Here is a 22,362-nt window from a genome sequence, read left to right as displayed (position 1 = left end):
TAGTGATTACCGGCTCCCTTCCCCACCCCCCACCCCCAAGAAGAAAGGCACTGCTCCTTTCCCATGTTTCCTATCTCTGCACTGTGATTTGACTCGGCTGCATTATATTTTAATGAGCTGTGTATTTTTATTAGATGTTGCCTTGATTGTTTTACATACAATGTTAGATGCTCTGCTGCTTCTTTCAGAGCCATGAAATGGGATACACTTTATAAACAATGGGTCAATATGTCTACTCAAACCTATGTCTACTCAGAAGCAGGACCTTCCAAGGTCAACAAGACTTCCTCCACAGTGATGTAGGATTAAACCATGAAATCCTGCAGTGGGACAGGGGCAAGACCTTTTCTGTTCTCTTGTGGAAGTCCCTCCTTGAGAAAACTCAACACATATGTTCGGAAGACAAGTAAAAACTTACGTACTCAGGGAAAGAACTCTATACTCTTTCCTCCCCACCTGCACCGTAATGCCGATGCTATATTGCCTAGAAATGAGAATGGATTCCTTTAAACTATTTTAAATTATTACAAAACAAAAGGTACTCCTATCATGAGATAAAGTGAGTCAGCCAACAAAGAATCACGAATTCACTTTACTCTGCTAAACATAGAAACAGATGTGTGTGGTTTTTTTAAAAAAAAAAACTCTTTTATTCTTCTAACGTGTTGGCTGCTGACAGATCAGCTATGCAAAGTTGATGACACAGCTCGGAGATCAAAAAAGGCCTCTCTTACCAGCCACCATCTTCCCAGAAACATTCATTGTGCAACACGGCACATAATTCATTGTAGCTGATCTACATAATACGCCTTCCAGAGCTTAATGACGCTGAGGAGAAAGAAAACTCTACATGCAGGAGAAATCTGAATATCAACAGGAATAAAAAAAATTCTGAAGATTGCCCAGACAGTGAAGAATGCCAATTTATGCTTGGAAACCGAAAATCGTCAGGCACAAAAGGAAAAAAGACAACCTATAAAATATGCAACCAATTATGCAAAGGAACAGATGTCTAAACACACAAATTTCATGCTCTGTCTCCCAAAGAATACAAAATGGAAGGCTTCGCTAGTTCAAGGAGGAAGTGTCTCCTTGATCCTTGCCTATCTTGGCTTATAAAAGCTAGCCGGGAAGGGCTGGGCGATGGGCTTCACGGGGTGGTGAATGCTTCTCTCTGTGAGGAAGCCTTCCCAAACCCACTGAAAGAGGCGGTTATCAAACTGCTTCTTAAAAAACCATCTTTAGATGCGGCCAATATGGCCAACTATCGCCCAGTCTCAAATCTTCCATTCTTGGGCAATGTGATTGAGCGAGTGGTTGCTGAACAGCTCCAGGCACGCATGGAAGAAGTGGACCATTTGGATCCCTTCCAGTCAGGATTCAGGCCTCATCATGGGACGGAAAGAGCCTTGGTCGCACTGGTCGATAATCTCCGGCAGGCTAGGGACAAAGGTGAGAGCTGTTTCCTAGTTCTGCCGGATCTCTAGCGGCTTTTGATACCATCGACCATAACATCCTTCTGGACCGTCTAGAGGGGCTGGGAGCTGGGGGCACTGTCATACAGTGCTCCTTCCTCCTGGGCTGTGTTCAGAAAGTGGTGGTGGGGGATGAGTGTTCAGACCCCTGGGCTCTCACCTGTGGGGTGCCTCAGGGTTCTGTCCTCTCCCCCATGCTTTTCAACATCTACATGCAACCACTGGGAGAGGTCGTCAGGGGGTTTGGGCTGGGTGTTCATCAGTATGTGGATGATACCCAGATCTACCTCTCTTTCAAATCAGAACCAGTGAAGGCGGTGAAGGACCTGTGTGAGTGCCTGGAGGCGGTTGGAGGATGGATGGCGGCTAACAGATTGAGGTTGAATCCTAACAAGACAGAAGTACTGTTTTGGAGGGACAGGAGGCAGACGGGTGTGGAGGACTCCCTGGTCCCGAATGGGGTAACTGTGCCCCTGAAGGACCAGGTATGCAAGGGTCATCTAGTCCACCCCCTGCAATGCTGGACTCTCCATTAAATCACCCATGACAGATGACCACATCCAACCTCTGCTTTAAAACCCGCAAAGAGCCCAGAACCTTCCGAGGGAGACCGTTCCACTGTCAAACAACTTACTGGCAGAAAGTTTTTCTTGATGTTTTATTGGAATCTCCTTTCTTGTAACATGAAGCCATTGGTTAGAGTCCCAGCCTCCAGAGGAGGTGAAAACAAGTTTGTTCCCTCTTCCTGGTGACAGCCCTTCAGATATTTTAATATGGCTATCTTATCTCCTCTTTTCCAGGCTAAACATGCCCAGCTCCTTCAACCGTTCCTCATAAGGCTTGGAAGTGGTGCAAATGTGTCTGAGGCATACCTCTTTTTAAAAAAAAAATGGAAAGAGAGGACATTTTGGGGTCTGTACACACACACACACACACACACACACACCACTGAAACAGAGCAGATGAAGTATATCTCAAGGATGAATATGTGTTTACACTACTGAGGCAGTTGAAACCTGATAACAGATTGCTTTGAACTTGCGAGGGGTGAACTGTGCACTTCCTTCTTGGATGGAAAAGCTGAATTGGAATGGGCAGCCAAGAAATAAACTCCAACTACCTTGAAGCTTTGAGACTCAGCTGATGAGACAGGTGATTCCTTCTTAATGAATATATATACAACAGTAGATTTTGCTGTTGTTGTTGTTAAAACACGCCAAAGCACAAACTGTGTGTTAGTATTATTGGAAAGAGTTCAGCTGAGGTAGGGGTTGCTAATACTGTAAACAGATAACAACCACTGGCAGGATTATTGTAATAACCTGCAGTTCCATAAGAGTATATATTTAAAGAAGATTAAAAAATGAGTTAATTTAGTTAATTGGGCTATGCAAAAGATATTAAAGGAAGTCAAAATGACTGTAAAATCTATGGTGGTGGTGGTGATTTTTTATTTATACCCCGCCCATCTGGCTGGGTTTCCCCAGCCACTCTGGGCGGCTTTCCAACAAAATATTAAAAATACAATAAAACATCAGACATTAAAAACTTTCCTAAACATGAAATGTATTTATCTGAAAAATATAAATAAAATTTAAAAAATGAAATGAAACTAATTAAATGGTGAAAGCTAACGAGACAAGCTATCCATTCTAAAAGCACATTTAGAAATACATAGCAAAGGAATAGGTTTTAGGAGTTAAATGGAAGCCCCCCCCCTTTTTTCCTTTCATGTTAAAAGGATTATATAAGCACAGAATGTATAACTTCCAAGAGACTAGATTAGATGCCTTGGGGATTCAGCAATGAATATATACACACCGGCTAATTACCAATCAAAAAGTCATGCACACAAGAGAGGCAAACTAGTACTCACATTTTGCATGTAAACAGAGACAAGGATCTCCTAACATGCCGTTCGTGTCTCCAAATAATTGTTAATTTTATGGGAGTGCAAAGAAACCGTGCCAACTATCAACCATGTAAGGGTGGGAACCGCTACACTAAATGGGGGAAACCCATCGATAATCACCAAATTATCGTTTAGAATATTTATTTTGACTAAGCTAACTAAGGTGGTCAGTGAAATCATTTGAAACTATTACTTGACGCAGAGGAGGCAAGTACAGTAGTTAAAACAGTACCTTCAGCACTGGGCCTGTGGACAGCTCTGGTTCATCTATAGGCAGGTATGATGTGGCATTCCATGTCCCCACCCCCCACCCCCAATAAACTTGAGCTTTGCTTTTTAATCTGAAAACTAACTCTGGAAGTTTCAGCCAAGAGCAGAAAAGCAGAGAGAATGGGGACAGGGAGGGGGCTGGGAGAAAGGAGGGCTTGTTAACCCTTTCCCTTCCCATCATTTGATCTCTCAAAATTGCCCTTAGAATCCTAGAAATGTAGAGTTGAAAAAGAGCCCTTCTCCCCAGTGCTTTTCTTCTAGAAAAAAAAGGTGTTGGTGCTGCATACCCCCAGAAAAAAAAACCTGAACTTCCTCCATAGTGGCCCACAATTTGGGGGGGGGACACTAGCGCTTCATGGCCCCACAAAAACACTTTAGCCCAGGCATCCCCAAACTGTGGCCCTCCAGATGTTTTGGCCTTCAACTCCCATGATCCATAGCTACCAGGACCAGTGGTCAGGGATGATGGGAATTGTAGTCCAAAACATCTGGAGGGCCGAAGTTTGGGGGTGCCCGCTTTAGCCTCTTGTCTCTCACTTCCCTGGGACCAAAAGTTAGAATATAGAAGAGAGCTGTGCATTTGTTTCAAGCAGGGGAAAGGTTGGCGTGGAAGCAGCTCCAGAAGAAAAAGCAGTTTGGGGAGATATTGTGGGAGTGATTCTGGGGTTGATGTCGGCAAGCCGCATCAAGCCTGGCAGGAGAGCTGTCAAATGTTAAAGGTTCTTATCGCGTGCAATGCTGGCAAGCCACATTGTACGTCGGTATAAGCATACACGTATCTATAGGTTAGGTCATTGGGACAGAGCAGGGCAGCAGGTCACCACAGGACTGGGCAGAGGTGGAGAGAACAGGATGGAACTGGTTTGGGCAAGTTATAACAAGGGAAGCAGGTCCAAGCTCAGATTGCATGGAGCCCGGACAGCCCCGTGGTTTTCCCCGGCGCTGAGGGCAATGAAACAGTCGTTGAGACGGCTAGAGCGCCGGTGGCGGAAAACTCATTTTGAATCAGACCGGACACGGGCTAGAGCTCAACTTCGAGCCTACCAAGTGGCAATGGCGACGGCGAAGAGGACCTTCTTCACCGTCTCCATCGCATCTGCAGAAAACAGCAGCAGGAGACTCTTCCAGGTGGTTCGCAATTTAGCGGAACCACCTGCTCCATCCGGGCCCAGTACGGGCCACATGATCTCCTGCAATGATTTTGCAAAGTTTTTTGCAGATAAAGTCGCTCAGATTCGGGAAGAGGTAGACTCCACCGTGGGAGCAGGGCCGGGGCGGGGGAGTGCTAGAGTCCTGTCTAGTCAAGTTTTGTGGGATCAATTTCAATCTGTTACCTCCGAGGATGTGGACAGGCTGCTTAGACGAATGAAACCAACCACCTGTCTCCTTGATCCTTGCCCATCCTGGCTTATAAAAGCTAGCCAGGAAGGGCTGGGCGATGGGCTTCGCGGGTTGGTAAATGCTTCTCTCCATGAGGGAGCCTTCCCAGACCCGCTGAAAGAGGCGGTTATTAAACCGCTTCTTAAAAAACCATCTTTAGATCCGGCCAATATGGCCAACTATCGCCCAGTCTCAAATCTTCCATTCTTGGGCAAGGTGATTGAGCGAGTGGTTGCGGAACAACTCCAGGCACGCCTGGAAGAAGCGGACCATTTGGATCCCTTCCAGTCAGGATTCAGGCCTCATCATGGGACTGAAACTGCCTTGGTCGCACTGGTCGATGATCTCCGGCGGGCTAGGGACAAAGGTAAGAGCTGTTTCCTTGTTCTGCTGGATCTCTCAGCGGCTTTTGACACCATCGACCATAACATCCTTCTGGACCGTCTAGAGGGCTTGGGAGCTGGGGGCACTGTCATGCAGTGGTTCCGCTCCTTCCTCCTGGGCCGTGTTCAGAAAGTGGTGGTGGGGGATGAGTGTTCAGACCCCTGGGCGCTCACTTGTGGGGTGCCTCAGGGTTCTGTCCTCTCCCCCATGCTTTTTAACATCTATATGCAGCCACTGGGAGAGATCATCAGGGGGTTTGGGCTGAGTGTCCATCAGTATGCTGATGATACCCAGCTCTACCTCTCTTTTAAATCAGAACCAGTGAAGGCGGTGAAGGTCCTGTGTGAGTGCTTGGAGGCGGTTGGAGGATGGATGGCGGCTAACAGATTGAGATTGAATCCTGACAAGACAGAAGTACTGTTTGTGGGGGACAGGAGGCGGGCGGGTGTGGAGGACTCTCTGGTCCTGAATGGGGTAACTGTGCCCCTGAAAGACCAGGTGCGCAGCCTGGGAGTCATTTTAGACTCACAGCTGTCCATGGAGGCACAGGTCAACTCCGTGTCCAGGGCAGCTGTTTATCAGCTCCATCTGGTACGCAGGCTGAGTCCCTACCTGCCCACTGACTGTCTCTCCAGAGTGGTGCATGCTCTAGTTATCTCTCGCTTGGACTACTGCAATGCGCTCTACGTGGGGCTACCTTTGAAGGTGACCCGGAAACTACAACTAATCCAGAATGCGGCAGCTAGACTGGTGACTGGGAGCGGCCGCCGAGATCACATAACACCGGTCCTAAAAGACCTACATTGGCTCCCAGTACGTTTCCGAGCACAATTCAAAGTGTTGGTGTTGACCTTTAAAGCCCTAAACGGCCTCGGTCCGGTATACCTGAAGGAGCGTCTCCACCCCCATCGTTCTGCCCGGACACTGAGGTCCAGCTCCGAGGGCCTTCTGGCGGTTCCCTCAGTACGAGAAGCCAAGTTACAGGGAACCAGGCAGAGGGCCTTCTCGGTAGTGGCACCCACCCTGTGGAATGCCCTCCCACTAGAGGTCAAAGAGAACAATTACCAGACCTTTAGAAGGCATCTCAAGGCAGCCCTGTTTAGGGAAGCTTTTAATGTTTGATGGATTTCTGTATTTTAGAATTTCTGTTGTTGTTTTTTTGGAAGCCGCCCAGAGTGGCTGGGGGAACCCGGCCAGATGGGCGGGGTATAAATAATAAATTATTATTATTATTATTATTGAACCCAGGTCAGGGGGAAAACAATGGAATGGGGAGGAGGTTTTGGGAGGCTAGCAGCAGTCACAAGATTGAGGGGAGGGGGATGTGTAAAGAGCACACATGTGACAAGGAGGTGTTTGAGGGATACGTGAGGATCAGGCACTTCCCTTATGGAGGGAAAACTGGGTGTTGGCAGGATGTGACACATGGGGAAGTTCCACCTTTTCTGGGATGTCCTGGCTGTCATTGGAGGAGGACTGCACTGGTTGTTAATGATTTACTTGGTTACAAAATCTCAATAAAAGGGGGCTCCTGCTTTTGCTCTGGGTCACCCCCGGAATATACTACCTTTGTGTTGCGTCTGTTTGCCACCTCAACAGATATCTCTTTAATCAGAAATGTCACCAATGCTGTTTCACCTTCCACGCAACCCATCTTCTCTCTTTTGAAAATGTGTGTGCCCAAACTACATTGGGGGAGTCTGCAGGGACCACACTCTGCGAGGCAAAAAAAAAAAAAAGTAGAGAAAATCAGGCACCGATCCTCTGGCTTGCAAACAATGCATTAAGCAGCATTTTCTGCCTCCAATGGCCTATCAATTAAAGTCAAACATATATACGGGGGGGGGCACTACACAGACCAAAGTAAGGACCTGCTTTGCTTGCAGAAGACGTAAACACAGTGCAATCTGCTCTGGACCCTCCCCCCACCCCCAGCAGCAATCATAGGACAAAGACGCCTCTCCTTTCCTCAGGGGTTGCTAAATTGCTGCCACCAACATTATTTGCAGACACAGCTGCCAGGGTCATCCGTTTTCTGTCTTGGCAGTTACCCAAGCCATTTGCAATGGACATAACGACACCAGGCACCTCAGCAGGGACCGTACAGTATAGCCGCAATAGGTCTTATAGCACAGCATCATAATAGTGCAACATGTCAAAGGATATCAACACAGCCTTTTGAAAGGGTACGGCCTTATCTGTCCTTATGACAATTACGTTATCAGGCCGCCCTGAAGAACAGGATTGCTAAAGTGCACATCAGAGAATAAGCGTTTACCTTTAAAATCACCGATAAAGTGAGAAACAGGTTTGCAGCCACTCCTGGCTCCTTCTCCTCTGCTCCTGTTTTCCTTTTTTTTACTTTGTAGCCTGTCCTTGCCCACCTGAGGTAGTAGAACAGAACTCTACTCCTGCCCCTACACACACACATGAGCACAGGCAGGTGGATGAAAAGGATCGGGGGGGGGGAATGGCACCTTCTAGCCTCCTTAGAGATGTGTTTAAAGAGGGAAAAGTTTATTTTCCAGGCTGCAACCTGGCAACGCTACAGAGGACTGCTGTGCTGTGAGTGCTAGTACTGAAAACCTGCTGCCTTTCGTGACTTCCAAAGGAAGAGGAATCTGGAGCAGGTCTTTGCTCAATAACTTGAGCATGCTCATTTTTCCTTAATGAATTCATCCAAAATCAGCAGTGGGCTGACTTCTGTCTGCTTGGGCAGATATGGGCTCATTGCAAGTCTCCCTGCACCACTGAAGCCCAAAGGTAGGCCAGCGTTGTGCAACCGTTATGATAGCACATGTCATGGCAACTCATGAACAAAGCACATATTTTGAGTGCCAAAGGTCCCAGATTCAATCCCTGGGTTCCTAAAAGGTGTGAGGCTCATAGACCAGTGCCTATTTGGTAATCGGGCACTGCTGAAGTCACTCCTCTAGGTGTGGATAGTCATTACAGACTGACTTCATCAAATCTAGGATTCATTTCCTTCCATTATGGCCTTTTGTTCCCAGCAAGTGAGTACATATGGAAGCACATAATTTATTCCCAGAGGGTGAGGTTGAAACATTCTGGATATCATTGCTGAATCTTTCTAGCTCATGCCTTTGCTTTACGGTAGGTAACAGGCTATGATGCCCTCATGTCAAATTACGGCACATTGCTTATCCATGCTAATCAAGTCCTGAAATCACTGGTCAGGCAGTTCATGTCATAAACAAGCACATACACGCCAACAGCCGAAACTTAACTACTAAAGCTTTTCCCCCAGAAAGCAAATGTGAAGAGCTGGAAAAGATTCCACCTATTGAATTTCTCTTGCCACAGAGCTGCTTAAAGCAACAGGGGTCCTATCACACACACACACACACACACACACACACACACACACACACGCCTCCACCACAAATCCTGTTAACAATACACAATTGTAAAGCGGAAGGCACAAAGCAAATGTACACTCTTGGTAAATAATATCACGCAGCACAGGAAAAAGAAAATCAGAAGTAACACATTGCACAGATAACAATAATAAGATAGATAGATAGAACTTTGGACTGGATATGGCTATCTATCTATCTATCTATCTATCTACCTACCTACCAGTATCTATCTATCTATCTTAAATAGCATCTACAGTTTAAAATGGAAGTGAGAGCTGGACCATAAAGAAGGCTGATCGCCGAAGAATTGGTGCTTTTGAATTATGGTGCTGGAGGAAACTCTTGAGAGTCCCATGGACTGCAAGAAGATCAAACCTATCCATTCTGAAGGAAATCAGCCCTGAGTGCTCACTGGAAGGACAGATCCTGAAGCTGAGGCTCCAATGCTTTGGCCACCTCATGAGAAGAGAAGACTCCCTGGAAAAGACCCTGATGCTGGGAAAGATTGAGGGCACAAGGAGAAGGGGATGACAGAGGATGAGATGGTTGGACAGTGTTCTTGAAGCTACGAACACTAGTCTGACCAAACTGCGGGAGGCAGTGGAAGACAGGAATGCCTGGCGTGCTCTGGTCCATGGGGTCAAGAAGAGTCGGACACGACTAAACGACTAAACTACAACAAGAAAAGTTTAAAAGCAGGTCTTAAAAGCCAGAGCCCTTGGATATGCTACCACTACAAGGCTGCTGTTGAGAAACCTGTCTCTTTGGTCTAAAGGAGAATAACATGGGCTACTGCGATCAAGGATAGGGACGCAGGTGGTGCTGTGGGTTAAACCACAGAGGAGCCTAGGGCTTGCTGATCAGAGGGTTGGCGGTTCGAATCCCTGCGACGGGGTGAGCTCCTGTTGCTCGGTCCCTGCTCCTGCCAAACTAGCAATTTGAAAGCACGTCAAAGTGCAAGTAAGATAAATAGGTACCGCTACAGCAGGAAGGTAAACGGCGTTTCCGTGCACTGCTCTGGTTCACCAGAAGCGGCTTTGTCATGCTGGCCACATGACCTGGAAGCTGTACCGCCGGCTCCTTCGGCCAATAACGCGAGATGAGCGCCGCAACCCCAGAGTCGGTCACGACTGAACCTAATGGTCAGGGGTACCTTTACATTTACCTACTGTGATCAAACTCTGATCAACATCTCTGTTGAATACTACTCTAGGCCACATTCACACCAGGCATTTAAAGCACTATGATGCCTTCTCAGAGAACTCTGAGAAGTGTAGCTCTGGGAGGGGCTCTGAGATGAAAGGCTGTTATTTAGTCACCAGGAATCATGAATGGAAGTGTGCTGTTGTCCTCATGTCCTGGCTGTGGGCTACCTATAGGCATCCATTGAAGCTCCCCACCTCCCCACAAGCATGTCTCTCAGGCCACTGAATGTGTATTGTTTTATTTACTTTTCAGCTGCTCCCATTTCCCAAGGCACCCAGTCTACATGTTCTACCAGAAAGAAATTTTAACTAATCTTATTTTCAGATAGCACCTTACTCTTCTTGCTGTGTTGAATCCTTTCCCAATTCTATGCAACCTTTGCTGATTCTTTTCCAGTTAAACAGAGCTGTTACAATGTAAAGCTTTCCCACGGCAGAACACCAGCTCCAGAAATCCCCACTATCTCCCAAAGCAGATACGAAATGAATACAGCAAGGACAAACCAATACACGAGGAAAAGAAGATTTGTTGCAGCACACATTAAATTTGGCAGGGATTTGTTCTGTTTCAGCTGCAAAGATTGATAGCCATAGGATTGGAATAAGAGAGTACCCCGCTCCACGGGAACCGATTCATCAACACAGAAGCTAGGCATTATATAACACCTGTATGCGCACGCACACACACACACAGGGTCTGCCAGACATGTTTTAGAGTCCCAATTGGCTGTTCTGCACCAATCAAGAGAGGCAAATGAGGATGCCTTGAAATGTTGCAGATGAAATGCTCAGAGCACACAAACACCCCACACAAGACAGGAACTACTTGCATTGGTTCCCGATACTGTATTAGGAACTTCTTGATTCTTCTCGGTTCCAGTTCAAGAGCTGCCTGCAGCAGTCAGTTGGCTGCTGGCTTTTCTCTGTAAGCTCCTCATTAAAGAAATTCCCAGCTGGTTGTGTAGCCTCCCTGTGACTTCACAACATGCACTCCATCTTATTTCTCTGGCTCTCAAGGGACCAATTAGGGACCCAGGAAGCTGCCATACTGAGTCAGATCATTGGTCCAGTCTACACACTGACTGGTAGCAGCTCTCCAGGGTTTCAGACAGGGAGTATCTCCCTGTCCTGCCAGGAGATGCCAGAGATAGAACCCATGACCTTCTGCATGCAAAGCAGATGTTCCACAGCTGAGCTACAGCCCTGGCCCTAATGCCAAGTGACCACTTGAACTGTGCAATATACAACTTTTATGATGGAGAAAGAAAGTCTTGGGCAGGCATGGCCAAACTTGGACCTCTGGATGTTTTGGGACTACAATTCCCATCAACCCCGAGTTTCTTTGGAGGTTCTAGCAGGGGAGCGCAACTCTAGCAGGTACACTCCTCCTATCTGGGATGGTCGTCCTCTTCCACTGAGCGCGCAGCTTCGGGAGGGACGCACATGGAGCGGTGAGGGAGGGAGGGGACATCCGCCTAGCCAGCCAGATCAGCCGAATCAACCCTGGCGATCAATGGGGTGACAGATGTCGCAGCCAAATTGCCCTCACATCCTGCGAGATAAGAGTGAGTAACAAAGCCGAATGACGGGAGGGAGGGAAGTCACAGCGCGGCAGAGCGAAATGAATTGATATGGGTGAATATAAGAGGAAATGTATTTTTTTAAAAAAAAAAACTTGTTTTTGTTTATTTGGAAAATTTAATAGAAATTGTTTATTAAAAAAAACAATTCCCATCATCCCTGGCCACTGGTCCTGTTAGCTAGGGATGATGGGAGTTGCAGTCCCAAAACATCTGGAGGGCCAAATTTGACCATGCCTGGTCTTGGGTAACCAGTGTCATAGAGTATACGTCAGGGGTGAGGAACTGGACTCACCAAGTGAGCTGGATTTTTTCCTTCCTCCACTCCCTGTGGACCAAGTTTGAAAGTAGGTGGGGCCATCTACCTGTCCATTGCATGACATCATGCACATGAAGGAGTGTCTCCACCCCCATCGTTCAGCCCGGACACTGAGGTCCAGCTCCAAGGACCTTCTGGTGGTTCCCTCACTGTGAGAAGTGAGGTTACAGGGAACCAGGCAGAGGGCATTATTGGTAGTGGCGGGGCGGCTGCCCTGTGGAATGCTCTCCCATCAGATGTCAAGGAAATAAAGAACTATCTGGCTTTTAGAAGACATCTGAAGGCAGCCCTGTTTAGGGAAGTTGTAATGTTTGATCTTTTATCGTGTTTTTAATATCCTGTTGGGAGCTGCCCAGAGTGGCTGGGGAGGCCCGGCCAGATGGGTGGGGTATAAGTAATAGAATAAAATAATAATAATAATAATAATAATTAATAATAATAATAATAATAATGTATGCTTAGGTGAAATGTGAGCCACAGTTCCGATGAAGACTACTTTACTGACATTGAAGACTCTGGACCCTGAATCTGGTTTCCTGCCCACCTCCATCAGAAATACAGTAAATAACAGGGCCTTTTCACCTGTGGCACCCAAGACATGAAACGGCTTCCCAGTCTGAAGGAAGCTCCTCCTGGTTCCTTTATTGCTCATTGTTTAGATGGAACCAAAGACTGATTTCAGACAATTTTGTAGGTTACCAACCTGCTGATCTTTTATGCTGCTAGTGCTTTTAAAGTTTTTTAAAAAAAAACAACATTAGTTTTTATTGATATTTTGCTCTTTTTTGTATGTTCTCTGCTTTTTGTTGATACCTTGACTTATTATCATGTATTGTTTTATTTTAGATTGAAACCGCCTTGAATATTTTGATTCCAAATCACCTTTAACATGTTAAATGTCAACAAAGAAATGAACACAATGTATCACAATTATATATTTAAATGCTGCAATAAAAGAGAATTTCAGACAGTGCCATTTCCCCCACCTTTGTACCATGAAACAAACCATGTTTCCAGTTTCTAGAAGCTGATAGGAACCTTGTTTTTCTCTTGCATTAGTCAACTCTGCCAAACATATCAGCTCTTTTAAAATTGACCAGCACTGGCCTTTTCCCTTCTTCACCTTATCTACACAGGCAGGAAAAATCATAAATACTTTCCACTTTAGATCATCTGCAAGCAGGAATCCTGACTGAAACCAAATTTCAGGAACTCCTTCATTCCATTTGCTGCACAAACTACACTTAATTATTATGTTTTAAGCGAGCAGTTCGGTTTCATGATTAGATGCATGAATTATTGGTAGTTTTGCCAAGATTTCTAGCATCCTTTGGCACATTACAGGTTAAGTTATTGCATTTTCTATTCCATAAAGGGTTGAACTTTTAATCCTCTTAGGCTCAGCTCGGCTGCCTCCTTTGCAGAGCTTAAAATATCTACACCCAACGCATAACAGGTACACTCATCCCAGAATGTGCACTGGGGTTGCCGCTGAACCATCTTAGAGTTGCAAATTAGAATCTATTAGAATCTCCTAAAATGCCTTTCCCCATCAAGCTGCATCAGTCCCCTGGTACCTCGGTTTCCAACAGGTGTCAGCAACCTTTTTCAGCCGTGGGCTGGTCCACCGTCCCTCACACCATGTGGTGGGCCGGACTATATTTTGGAGAGAAAAAAACATGAACGAATTCCTATGCCCCACAAAGAACCCAGAGATGGATTTTAAATAAAAAGGACACATTCTACTCATGTAAAATCACGCTGATTCCCGGACCGTCCGTGGGCCGGATTGAGAAGGCAATTGGGCCGCATCCGGCCCCCGGGCCTTAGTTTGCCTACCCCTGGTTTACAAACTTAATCTGTTCCAGAAGTCCATTCTTGAACCGAAACCGTTCTTAAACCAAGGCGCGCTTTCCCTAATGAGGCCTCCCGCCGCCGGTGCCCTTCCACCATTCGGCTTCTGTTCGTAGACCATTTGCAAACCGGGACACTACTTCCGGTTTTGCGGAGTTCCTAAACCGAATCATTCGTAAACGGGGCTGTTCTTAAACCAAGGTACCACTGTAACGGGAGAGGATGGGGTAAGAGGCACCTGCAAGACCTTTTCTCTTCTATGCAATTCTTCAAAAGGAATATAGTCTCTCAGGCCTCACTCCTCTGCGGTCTTCCACTAAAAGTTCATAAAGAGGGTAACCTTCTAACACCCTGGCTCCCATCCATATTTGAATTGCACTGTTATTTACATCATGACAGCCTAATAATCCATGGGTAGGCAAACTAAGGCCCGGGGGGCCAGATCCAGCCCAATCGCCTTCTAAATCCGGCCCGCAGACGGTCCGGGAATCAGCATGCTTTCACATGAGTAGAATGTGTGCTTTTATTTAAAATGCATCTCTGGGTTATTTGTGGGGCATAGGAATTCATTCATTTTTTCTTCCCAAAATATAGCCGGGCCACCCACAAGGTCTGAGGGACAGTGGACCAGCCCCCTGCTGAAAATGTTTGCTGACCTCCGGCCTAATCCTAGGACTTGCTGAGGAAAGGGCAAAAAATGTTACCAATGCAATGCCAATATCAAAACAATGAAGCAACTCAGGACAGCACAACTGCATTTGTGTAGCTACACTATCCAAGGCTTGTCATTATTAGGGCAGTTCACAGGATAAAAAACACAATATAAAAACACAAAATACATAATCAAAATAAAAATTAGAACCCAAAACGCCCCCATCCAAACACATTTTTGAAGGTGTGCTAAACCCTACGCCAAAGGATAAATGGACATAAATTTGACATCAGGAACCACAAGACAGAAAAACCAGTAGGAGAACACTTCAATCTCCCAGGACATTCTATACAAGATCTCAAAGCAGCTGTTTTATTACATAAAAATTTCAGGAACAGACTGGAAAGAGAAGTTGTTGAATTGGAACTCATTACCAAGCTTAAAACCACGGAGCCACCTGGGATGAACAAAGACATTGAATTCTTATCTCATTATGTATGATCAAGCTTTCTTTAGCGCCTCAGCCCTCCCCCCCACCCCGCAGGACCAATTGCAGTAATCAGCAGTCGTTAACAGCCATCTACAGGTTTACCACTCCCATCAGCCCATCACCCATTCCCACCACCCACCATCCTCTGTATATACATAAGAGACTGACTTCTGTTTCAAATGTATCTGAAGAAGTGTGCATGCACACGGAAGCTCATACCAAAATAAAACTTAGTTGGTCTTTAAGGTGCTACTGAAGGAATTTTTTACATTTTTGGAGGGCATTGAATGTCAATCAACCAAAGGCCTGGGAGCAGCCATAGGCAAACTCGGCCCTCCAGATGTTTTTGGACTACAACTCCCATTATCCCTAGCTAACAGGACCAGTGGTCAGCGATGATGGGCATTGTAGTCTCAAAACATCTGGAGGGCCAAGTTTGCCTATGCCTGCTTGAGAGGAATGTTTTTGCCTGGCGCTTAAAGGTATAAAATGAAGGCGCCAGGCGAACCTCCCTGGGGAGAACATTCCAGACGGGGGGCCACTGCAGAGAAGGCCTGTTTAGAGCTCCCATATCTTTAAGAATTTTTAAATATTTATATTTTATTTAGGCGATTTCAGTTAAAAGAAATAAAGTGATACAGGAAAAAGAAGGAGGAAAAGTGAGAGGGAGGACAACAACGATACATATAAAAATGAAAATATACCCCCCCCCCCAAGCAATATACACTATCCTCATACATTCTTGTATAAATTGGTATAGTGTTGTTGTCCTGGTGCTTAAAGGTAAAGGGGCCCCTGACCATCAGGTCCAGTCGTGTCCGACTCTGGGGTTGCGACGCTCATCTCGCTCTATAGGCCGAGGGAGCCAGCGTTTGTCCGAAGACAGCTTCCGGGTCATGTGGCCAGCATGACAAAGCTTCTTCTGGCAAACCAGAGCAGCGCATGGAAACACCGTTTACCTTCCCGCTTGGAGGGGTACCTATTTATCTACTTGCACTTTGACATGCTTTCGAACTCCTAGGTTGGCAGGAGCAGGAACCGAGCAACGGGAGCTCACCCCGTCACAGGGATTCGAACCGCCGACCTTCTGATCAGCAAGCCCTAGGCTCTGTGGTTTAACCCACAGCGCCACCTGGGTCCCTTGTCCTGGTGCTTATGTAAATGCTAATAGCCTACTACATTTTGTATAAACTCATTCCAAATGTTAACATATTTATCCATACAGAGTTTGCGCCTTTAAGCAGTCCGTTCATAAATTGCCAGCGACGTCATATTGTCAGTTCATTGACTGAAGGGTATAATATCTTTATTTTTCCAGTTCCTCAATATCAATCTCTTGGCCACCATTAGGGCACGGAAAATCCATTTCCATTGTCCTGTTGATAATTTCCATACTGCAGGTATACAATTCGATAAAATATTCTCCACTGAAATATATCTTTAAGAATTGGAAAAAATGCCAAATGCAGTACAGTGGTACCTCGACATACAAACGACTCGACAAACTAATTTTTCAACTTACGAATGGGGGTAATGGCTGCGTGCTTACGAATGTCTCGACATCGGGGGGGGAACCGCGGCAGTTTTAGATAGGGATTTTTCGACTTACGAATTTTTAGATAGGGTTGCTTCGACTCACGAATTTTTCCGTTTTCAATGCATTCCTATGGGAAATCGCGTTTCCAATGGCGTTTTTCGACTTACGAATTTTTCAACTTACGAAGGTGCCTTCGGAACAGATTAAATTTGTAAGTTGAGGCACCACTGTATTTTTCACTTGTATTTTTCACAGTCTCTCAAGGACTGTCTACTCCTATGAAATCCTGTCTAATTATTCACATCGTCTCTGGTAGTCCTATTCCTAATGGCTCCACCATTCAAGACCCCATGGGCCATCACAAGAAATAGTACCAACTTGTGAGTCACTCATAATTAGTGGCACTTAGGTTGTGGAACTTCCTCATAAGAAAAGCTTACCTGGCTCCTTCCTTGTAGGCATCAGACAAAAAACCTTACAATTTTGTGAAACTTTTGAGGTTGCACATTAATTGTTTCAGTTCCCTGCAGTTTCAGCTTCACTTTCATTTTTAAGTCTATAGATACAGACAGTGGCACAGCAAGGGGGGGCGATGGGGACGGTTCGCTCCAGGTGCCACCCTGGAGGGGGGTGTGACACTCGGCGCCCCTCACTGGGGAACATTTTTTTTTCTGTTGCATGAGATTTTTCAACTACTCTTATATGTTCTTTCAATGCTGATTTCATATCTGAAGTCAGTTTTGTTCTGTAAGCTCTAGGGTTTTTTTTGCAATTCATGTTTTTCACTTTTCACCAGAGCCAGAGCCGTGGGGGGGGGGATGACAAAAAAATCCGCTCCGGGTACCACCTGGGCTTGCTACGCCTCTGGATACTGATATTGTTAGTTGCACCCTGTTGCTATGTCCAAAGCTGGTTTAAATAAATACGTGTGTTCTTGTCTTTCAATTCTTGTAAGCCACCTTGTGGATCTTTCTGATGGAAAGATGGCATATATATGAATAAATGAAAGCTGCACCTGCTAAAAATTATTTGTCTCCATTAGAGGTGGCGAACCTATGGCCCTCCAGATGCTTTTGGACTACAAATCCCATCATCCACAGCCAGCATGGACAAATAGTCAGGGATGGTGGGAGTTGTAGTCCAACAACATATATAAGTTTCAAAAAAAAAGATGATTTAGCTGTTTGTGCAAGGACAGCAGCTAGGATTCTTTATGCACAAAAATGGGAGGAGGAAGAAGTTCCCACCAAAGAAGAATATGTGATGGACTATGCAGAATAGGCAAAGTTAATGGCCAAAATAAGAGAACCTAATGATGATATTATTATTTTTGGTAAAAGAATAGAAGATTTTTTCGGGTTACTTAAAGAAATACCATAATATGATGAACTCTTGAGCAGGATTTGAACTATGAGCAACAGAAGGAATTAAAGATTGTATTATTGTTATTATGGTATAAGAGATAGAAGATAGGTAAAGTTAAAGGGACCCCTGACCATTAGGTCCAGTCGTGACCGACTCTGGGGTTGCGGCGCTCATCTCGCGTTATTGGCCGAGGGAGCCGGCGTACAGCTTCCAGGTCATGTGGCCAGCAAGACAAAGCCACTTCTGGCAAACCAGAGCAGCGCATGGAAACACCGTTTACCTTCCCACTTGGAGTGGTACCTATTTATCTACTTGCACTTTGACGTGCTTTCGAACTGCTAGGTTGGCAGGAGCAGGAACCGAGCAACGGGAGTTCACCCCATCACAGGGATTCGAACTGCCAACCTTCTGATCAGCAAGCCCTAGGCTCTGTGGTTTAACCCACAGCGCCACCTGTGGATAGAAGATAGGGTGCAGCAAACGGGGAGAACTAAAAACACTATGGAAAATGGGGTGGGGAGTCTACAAAACAAAAGAAAAAAATACTTTGTATGCAAGTCTGTACGTTAAACTTTTGAAAATTTAATTATATATATATAGATATATAGATATAAAATAGAAGGCTGAATATTCCCCTGATCTGATGTTTTAGTGTCTTCAGATCCAGCAAGGAAGTTAAAACCACGAATCTCAAACATACCTAAGGCAGGCATAGGCAAACTCGGCCCTCCAGATGTTTTGGGACTACAGCTCCCACCACCTCTAGCTAACAGGACCAGTGGTCATGGATGATGGGAAATGTAGTCTCAAAACATCTGGAGGGCCGAGTTTGCCTTTGCCTGGCGTAAGGTGACATCGCTGCCTTTGAAACTACTATCACTCAAGGGAGTCAATGGGCATTTTAAGTAAAACATGATGTTATCTTCTGGAGGTCATAGATAAATGTGGCCCTCCAGACGTTGTTGGACCACAACTCCCATCATTCCTTACCATTGACAAAGCTGGTTTGGGTTGATGGGAACTGGAATCCAACATCATCTCTGGAAGGCAAACCAAAAACACCTATGATACCCAAACCAGTTTTGATGTCCAGTAGTTTCATTCAGCTCCAAAGTAAGTTATGGTCTTCAAACCAATTACAATTCTCATAATGGTTTTGGGGCTTTGAAGCTCAAGGGTCTTCTGTTCTGTACAATACATTCATTGGATACCCTGATAAAGCTACCAACCTTATTGACACTCCATATCAGAGCAAAGGGAAAACAAAGATGAACCAAGTTCAAACACTTTGATCAAGCACAAAAGCCCTCTCCATATTCACATCAAAAGAAATTGTCAGCAAGACCAATACCAAAAACTTCCAACATTTTCCCTTTGTGGGATGCCTGTAGGCTGTTTTAGAGAAAGAAACTGCATTCTAGTCCTGTTCAGCAATCACGCAAATACGGTAGTTTGAAGAGCTTGGCCCTAAAGATATTGACATTCTTCACATAATCACCCAATGAAACAAGTCAACTGCTAGTGAGATCAGCCAATTAAAAAAAGAGAAAACCAACAGCAGGTAAGAACTATACCAGTGGCCAGGGGAGCAGGGATTGGTAGGTTGCTGCTGTTGTTTTTAGTCTAGTAGGCTATGGGAAGAATATAGGGAAGATGAGAAAAAAAGTCTGTCCAAAATCTGAAACACGGAAGACGTGACTAAGGAGCAAACATGTGATGGTCAATTGCAAGTAAGGGGGTGGGGAAGGCAATTCTCACAACGGGGATTCAGTTTTCATTGCAATAACTGCTTTTAAAGTGCCATGCACATTATCTCCCTGCCAAAGGCTATTGGTGAAATGTTGCAACTACATGCAGGATTCAGGGCCATAAATTTATCTCAAGTCATTTGGAAGCATAGAGCTATGAAACCAGGGGTGGCCAATGTGGGCTTAGTAAGACGTCACTCCGCTCCACAGATTTCCATGCAAGTACATTCCGTTCTGTGACACAGGGATATACCTCCAGTCCTGACTAGGGCACTTGGTGCTTCTATGGGGTTCAGAGCCAAGGACATATCAGAGCAGAGTCTCTGCTCCCTCCAACGCACCAGTCTTCTGTACGAATCTCCAATTCCCCCCAAGACGAAGGGTGCTCCCTTAGCAAGTATTTTCTAAAGTACAGGCCATGAAGGTAGAAGCTAGCACAAAGGCCCACCAGCTTACTTAAACATATGGCAACCACAGCAGTGAGGGAAAGGCCCTCTGCACATGCTCTGAGGCATGCCCTTATTCCACACATTCCAGGACCAATGCACACCATTTCTGAAATCCTGAGACCCATCCTGTGATGTAAGAGATATGTATCATTCTGATAGAATTGGGGGTTGTGGGTGAGAGGGCGCAGTCTCAGAAATAGGGATTTGTAGGAGCGCCAAGGATGATCCATAAGGCTGGGTCCCCCCAGTTCTTAAATATCCTGCAGGAACGGAGGTTCCCCACCCACCAAGTTGCCGGCGGACCCCGCCTTACCTCATCCCCCTGGCCAAACTGCAGCCCCAGGGCGACGAAGTGCTCCACCCGGATGAAGCCGTCGGCGTCCTCATCGCACACATCGAAGACCTCCTTGAGCTTCCGCAAGAACTGCATCAGGTTCGGTAGCTCCCCGAGGCCACTGGGCTCCATGGCGCCCTTTGGGGATTAGCTGGACGCCGCCGCGGGCGAGAGGTTCTCCCAGTCCATCACCGCAGGAGGAGAAGCGGCGGAGGAGGAGGCGGCAACGGCGGCGGCAGCAGCAGCCATGATCTCGGCAGGCGAGCGGCTCCTGCTCTTCTCTCGCCTTCAGCCTGAACAGCTTCTGAATGACATCAGCAAAGGGAGGAGAAAGGCGCGCGGGAGGGGGCGGCGGAGGGAGGAACAATGGCTAGAGGAGGAGGAGGCAGGGCGCGAGGGGACCAGCTCGCGGGGGACGAAGGATGCACATCAAAGAAGATGCCCGCGGCCGCCCAGGGGATGCGAGCGCTGGGTACCACCAGGGGGCGAGGCTGCCGGTCCGGCGGCGCATGCCATCTCTCCTCAACTCTTCCTCTGTCTCCCTCTCTCACACACGCACGCACTCAATCTTCCGTTTTCACGTTTCTGATAGGCCGGATTCGTTTACAAGAAGAGCTACCGCCAAACTCGGCACCTGAGCCGTCGGCATACATTAAAAAGCGAGAAGCGCATGTGCGAGATTGCATTCGAGGGGTTGTGGTTCCCTCCCTTGACATCCTTGCACTGCTCTGTTATATATACCTACAATCAGTTTTCTGCAGTTTATTTAGATACCCCCCCACCCGCCTTTCAACAGCTGGTTTTGGCAGACGTGAGGATTGCATTCCGCATGAGAGACGGGGGAGGTGGACGGAGTCAAGGGTGCTAATCTAGGTTAATTGGCGTGGTCTTCAAATGTGAGGTTGTGTAGGTGGCATTAAGAAAATATCTCTCCCAACCCCAGCATAGAAGCCAACTCCTAGGGGCCGAGGTCCCTTCAGACCCACCCCCAATAAAATATTTGAGGGGGCCACCTCCAAAAAAGACAGCTGATGGGCATTGCCATTCAAATGGTTTGCATGTGCCACATAATGTGATCGATTGTGCAGGGTGGGGCTCATCTGGGGGGGCCCTCAATATTTTTTTTCAAGTTGACACCCCTTTATAATCACCTGGGTTGTGAGTACAGCTAACTGTGTTGGTTGAAGCGTTTAAAGATGCCATTCTCGAACCAGGAAGACACAGAGCCAGCTTTCTGCTAACTAGGAGACCTTGGGGTTTTTGTTTTTTGTTTTGCTATCTCTCAACCTAACCTACCTAACAGGGTTGTTGTGAAGATGAAATGGAGAAGGGGCGAATCATGCACATTGCCTCGAGCTCCTTGGAGGAATGGTGATTTTAAAAATATGATTCAATATTACGGAGTGAATAGTCTTTGCAAGCATGCTGGGTTTATACCAGCATGTCACGCTTAATTTAAACCAAGATTGGCCTCACCCAGGACATGTCAGGTGGTAAATTGTTAGGACCCCAATCTCAGGACTAACCATGAAGTAACTTCCATTGACATATGTGGAGCTCATTTTCCATTTTCCTAGTGGGACAGTGATGTCTTCAGTGGTGACTGGATACATTGAATATGATCATATGAAATAGTCCTCAGACATGAGTTGTTACCTATTCTGGAAAGGGATGAGTGAAGAACCATTGCTCACGTGCAGGTGGCAATTCCTTTCGATGCATTCACATCAAAAATTGCCCCATTCACCAGCATTTCAGAATGAGAAAAGACCAAAAAAAGAACCCTCAAACCAAAAACCTTGAGCTGGAATAATATTTCACACAAAAACGGCTTTCGAATTTGGGTCCCAGATTTTGCATGTTTACCATTTTAATATTTTCTTTTTAACTACTTGATTTTAAGGGGCATGGTGGTGGTAGCTAGGGGGGAGACATATATTTATAGGTAACAGTAATTAGTAATAATTAGCCAAATTCAGCCCCTTGTACCGTATTAGGAAAATATATACAGGTGTGGGTTTCACACAC

General features: G+C 46.1%; 1 protein-coding gene across 3 annotated transcripts in view; it reads right to left on the bottom strand.

Moving 5' to 3' along the window:
- Positions 1 to 20,995, bottom strand: part of RAB11FIP4 (RAB11 family interacting protein 4) — a 193,962-nt gene extending 172,967 nt beyond the window's left edge. For all 3 annotated transcript variants that reach the window (XM_088661381.1, XM_035103841.3, XM_035103842.3), the window contains exon 1: positions 20,314 to 20,995. In XM_088661381.1, coding sequence (XP_088517507.1) covers positions 20,314 to 20,466 — 153 coding nt within the window. In that variant the 5' untranslated portion in view covers positions 20,467 to 20,995. The remainder of the gene's footprint in view (positions 1 to 20,313) is intronic.
- Positions 20,996 to 22,362: the final 1,367 nt, after the last annotated feature.

The sequence above is a fragment of the Zootoca vivipara genome, chromosome 2 (genome assembly GCF_965207765.1).
Source record: "Zootoca vivipara chromosome 2, rZooViv2.hap1.1, whole genome shotgun sequence".
In the NCBI taxonomy this organism is placed as follows: domain Eukaryota; kingdom Metazoa; phylum Chordata; class Lepidosauria; order Squamata; family Lacertidae; genus Zootoca; species Zootoca vivipara.
Note: the sequence above shows the minus strand (reverse complement) of the source record. Positions and strands in the feature narration are given on the sequence as shown.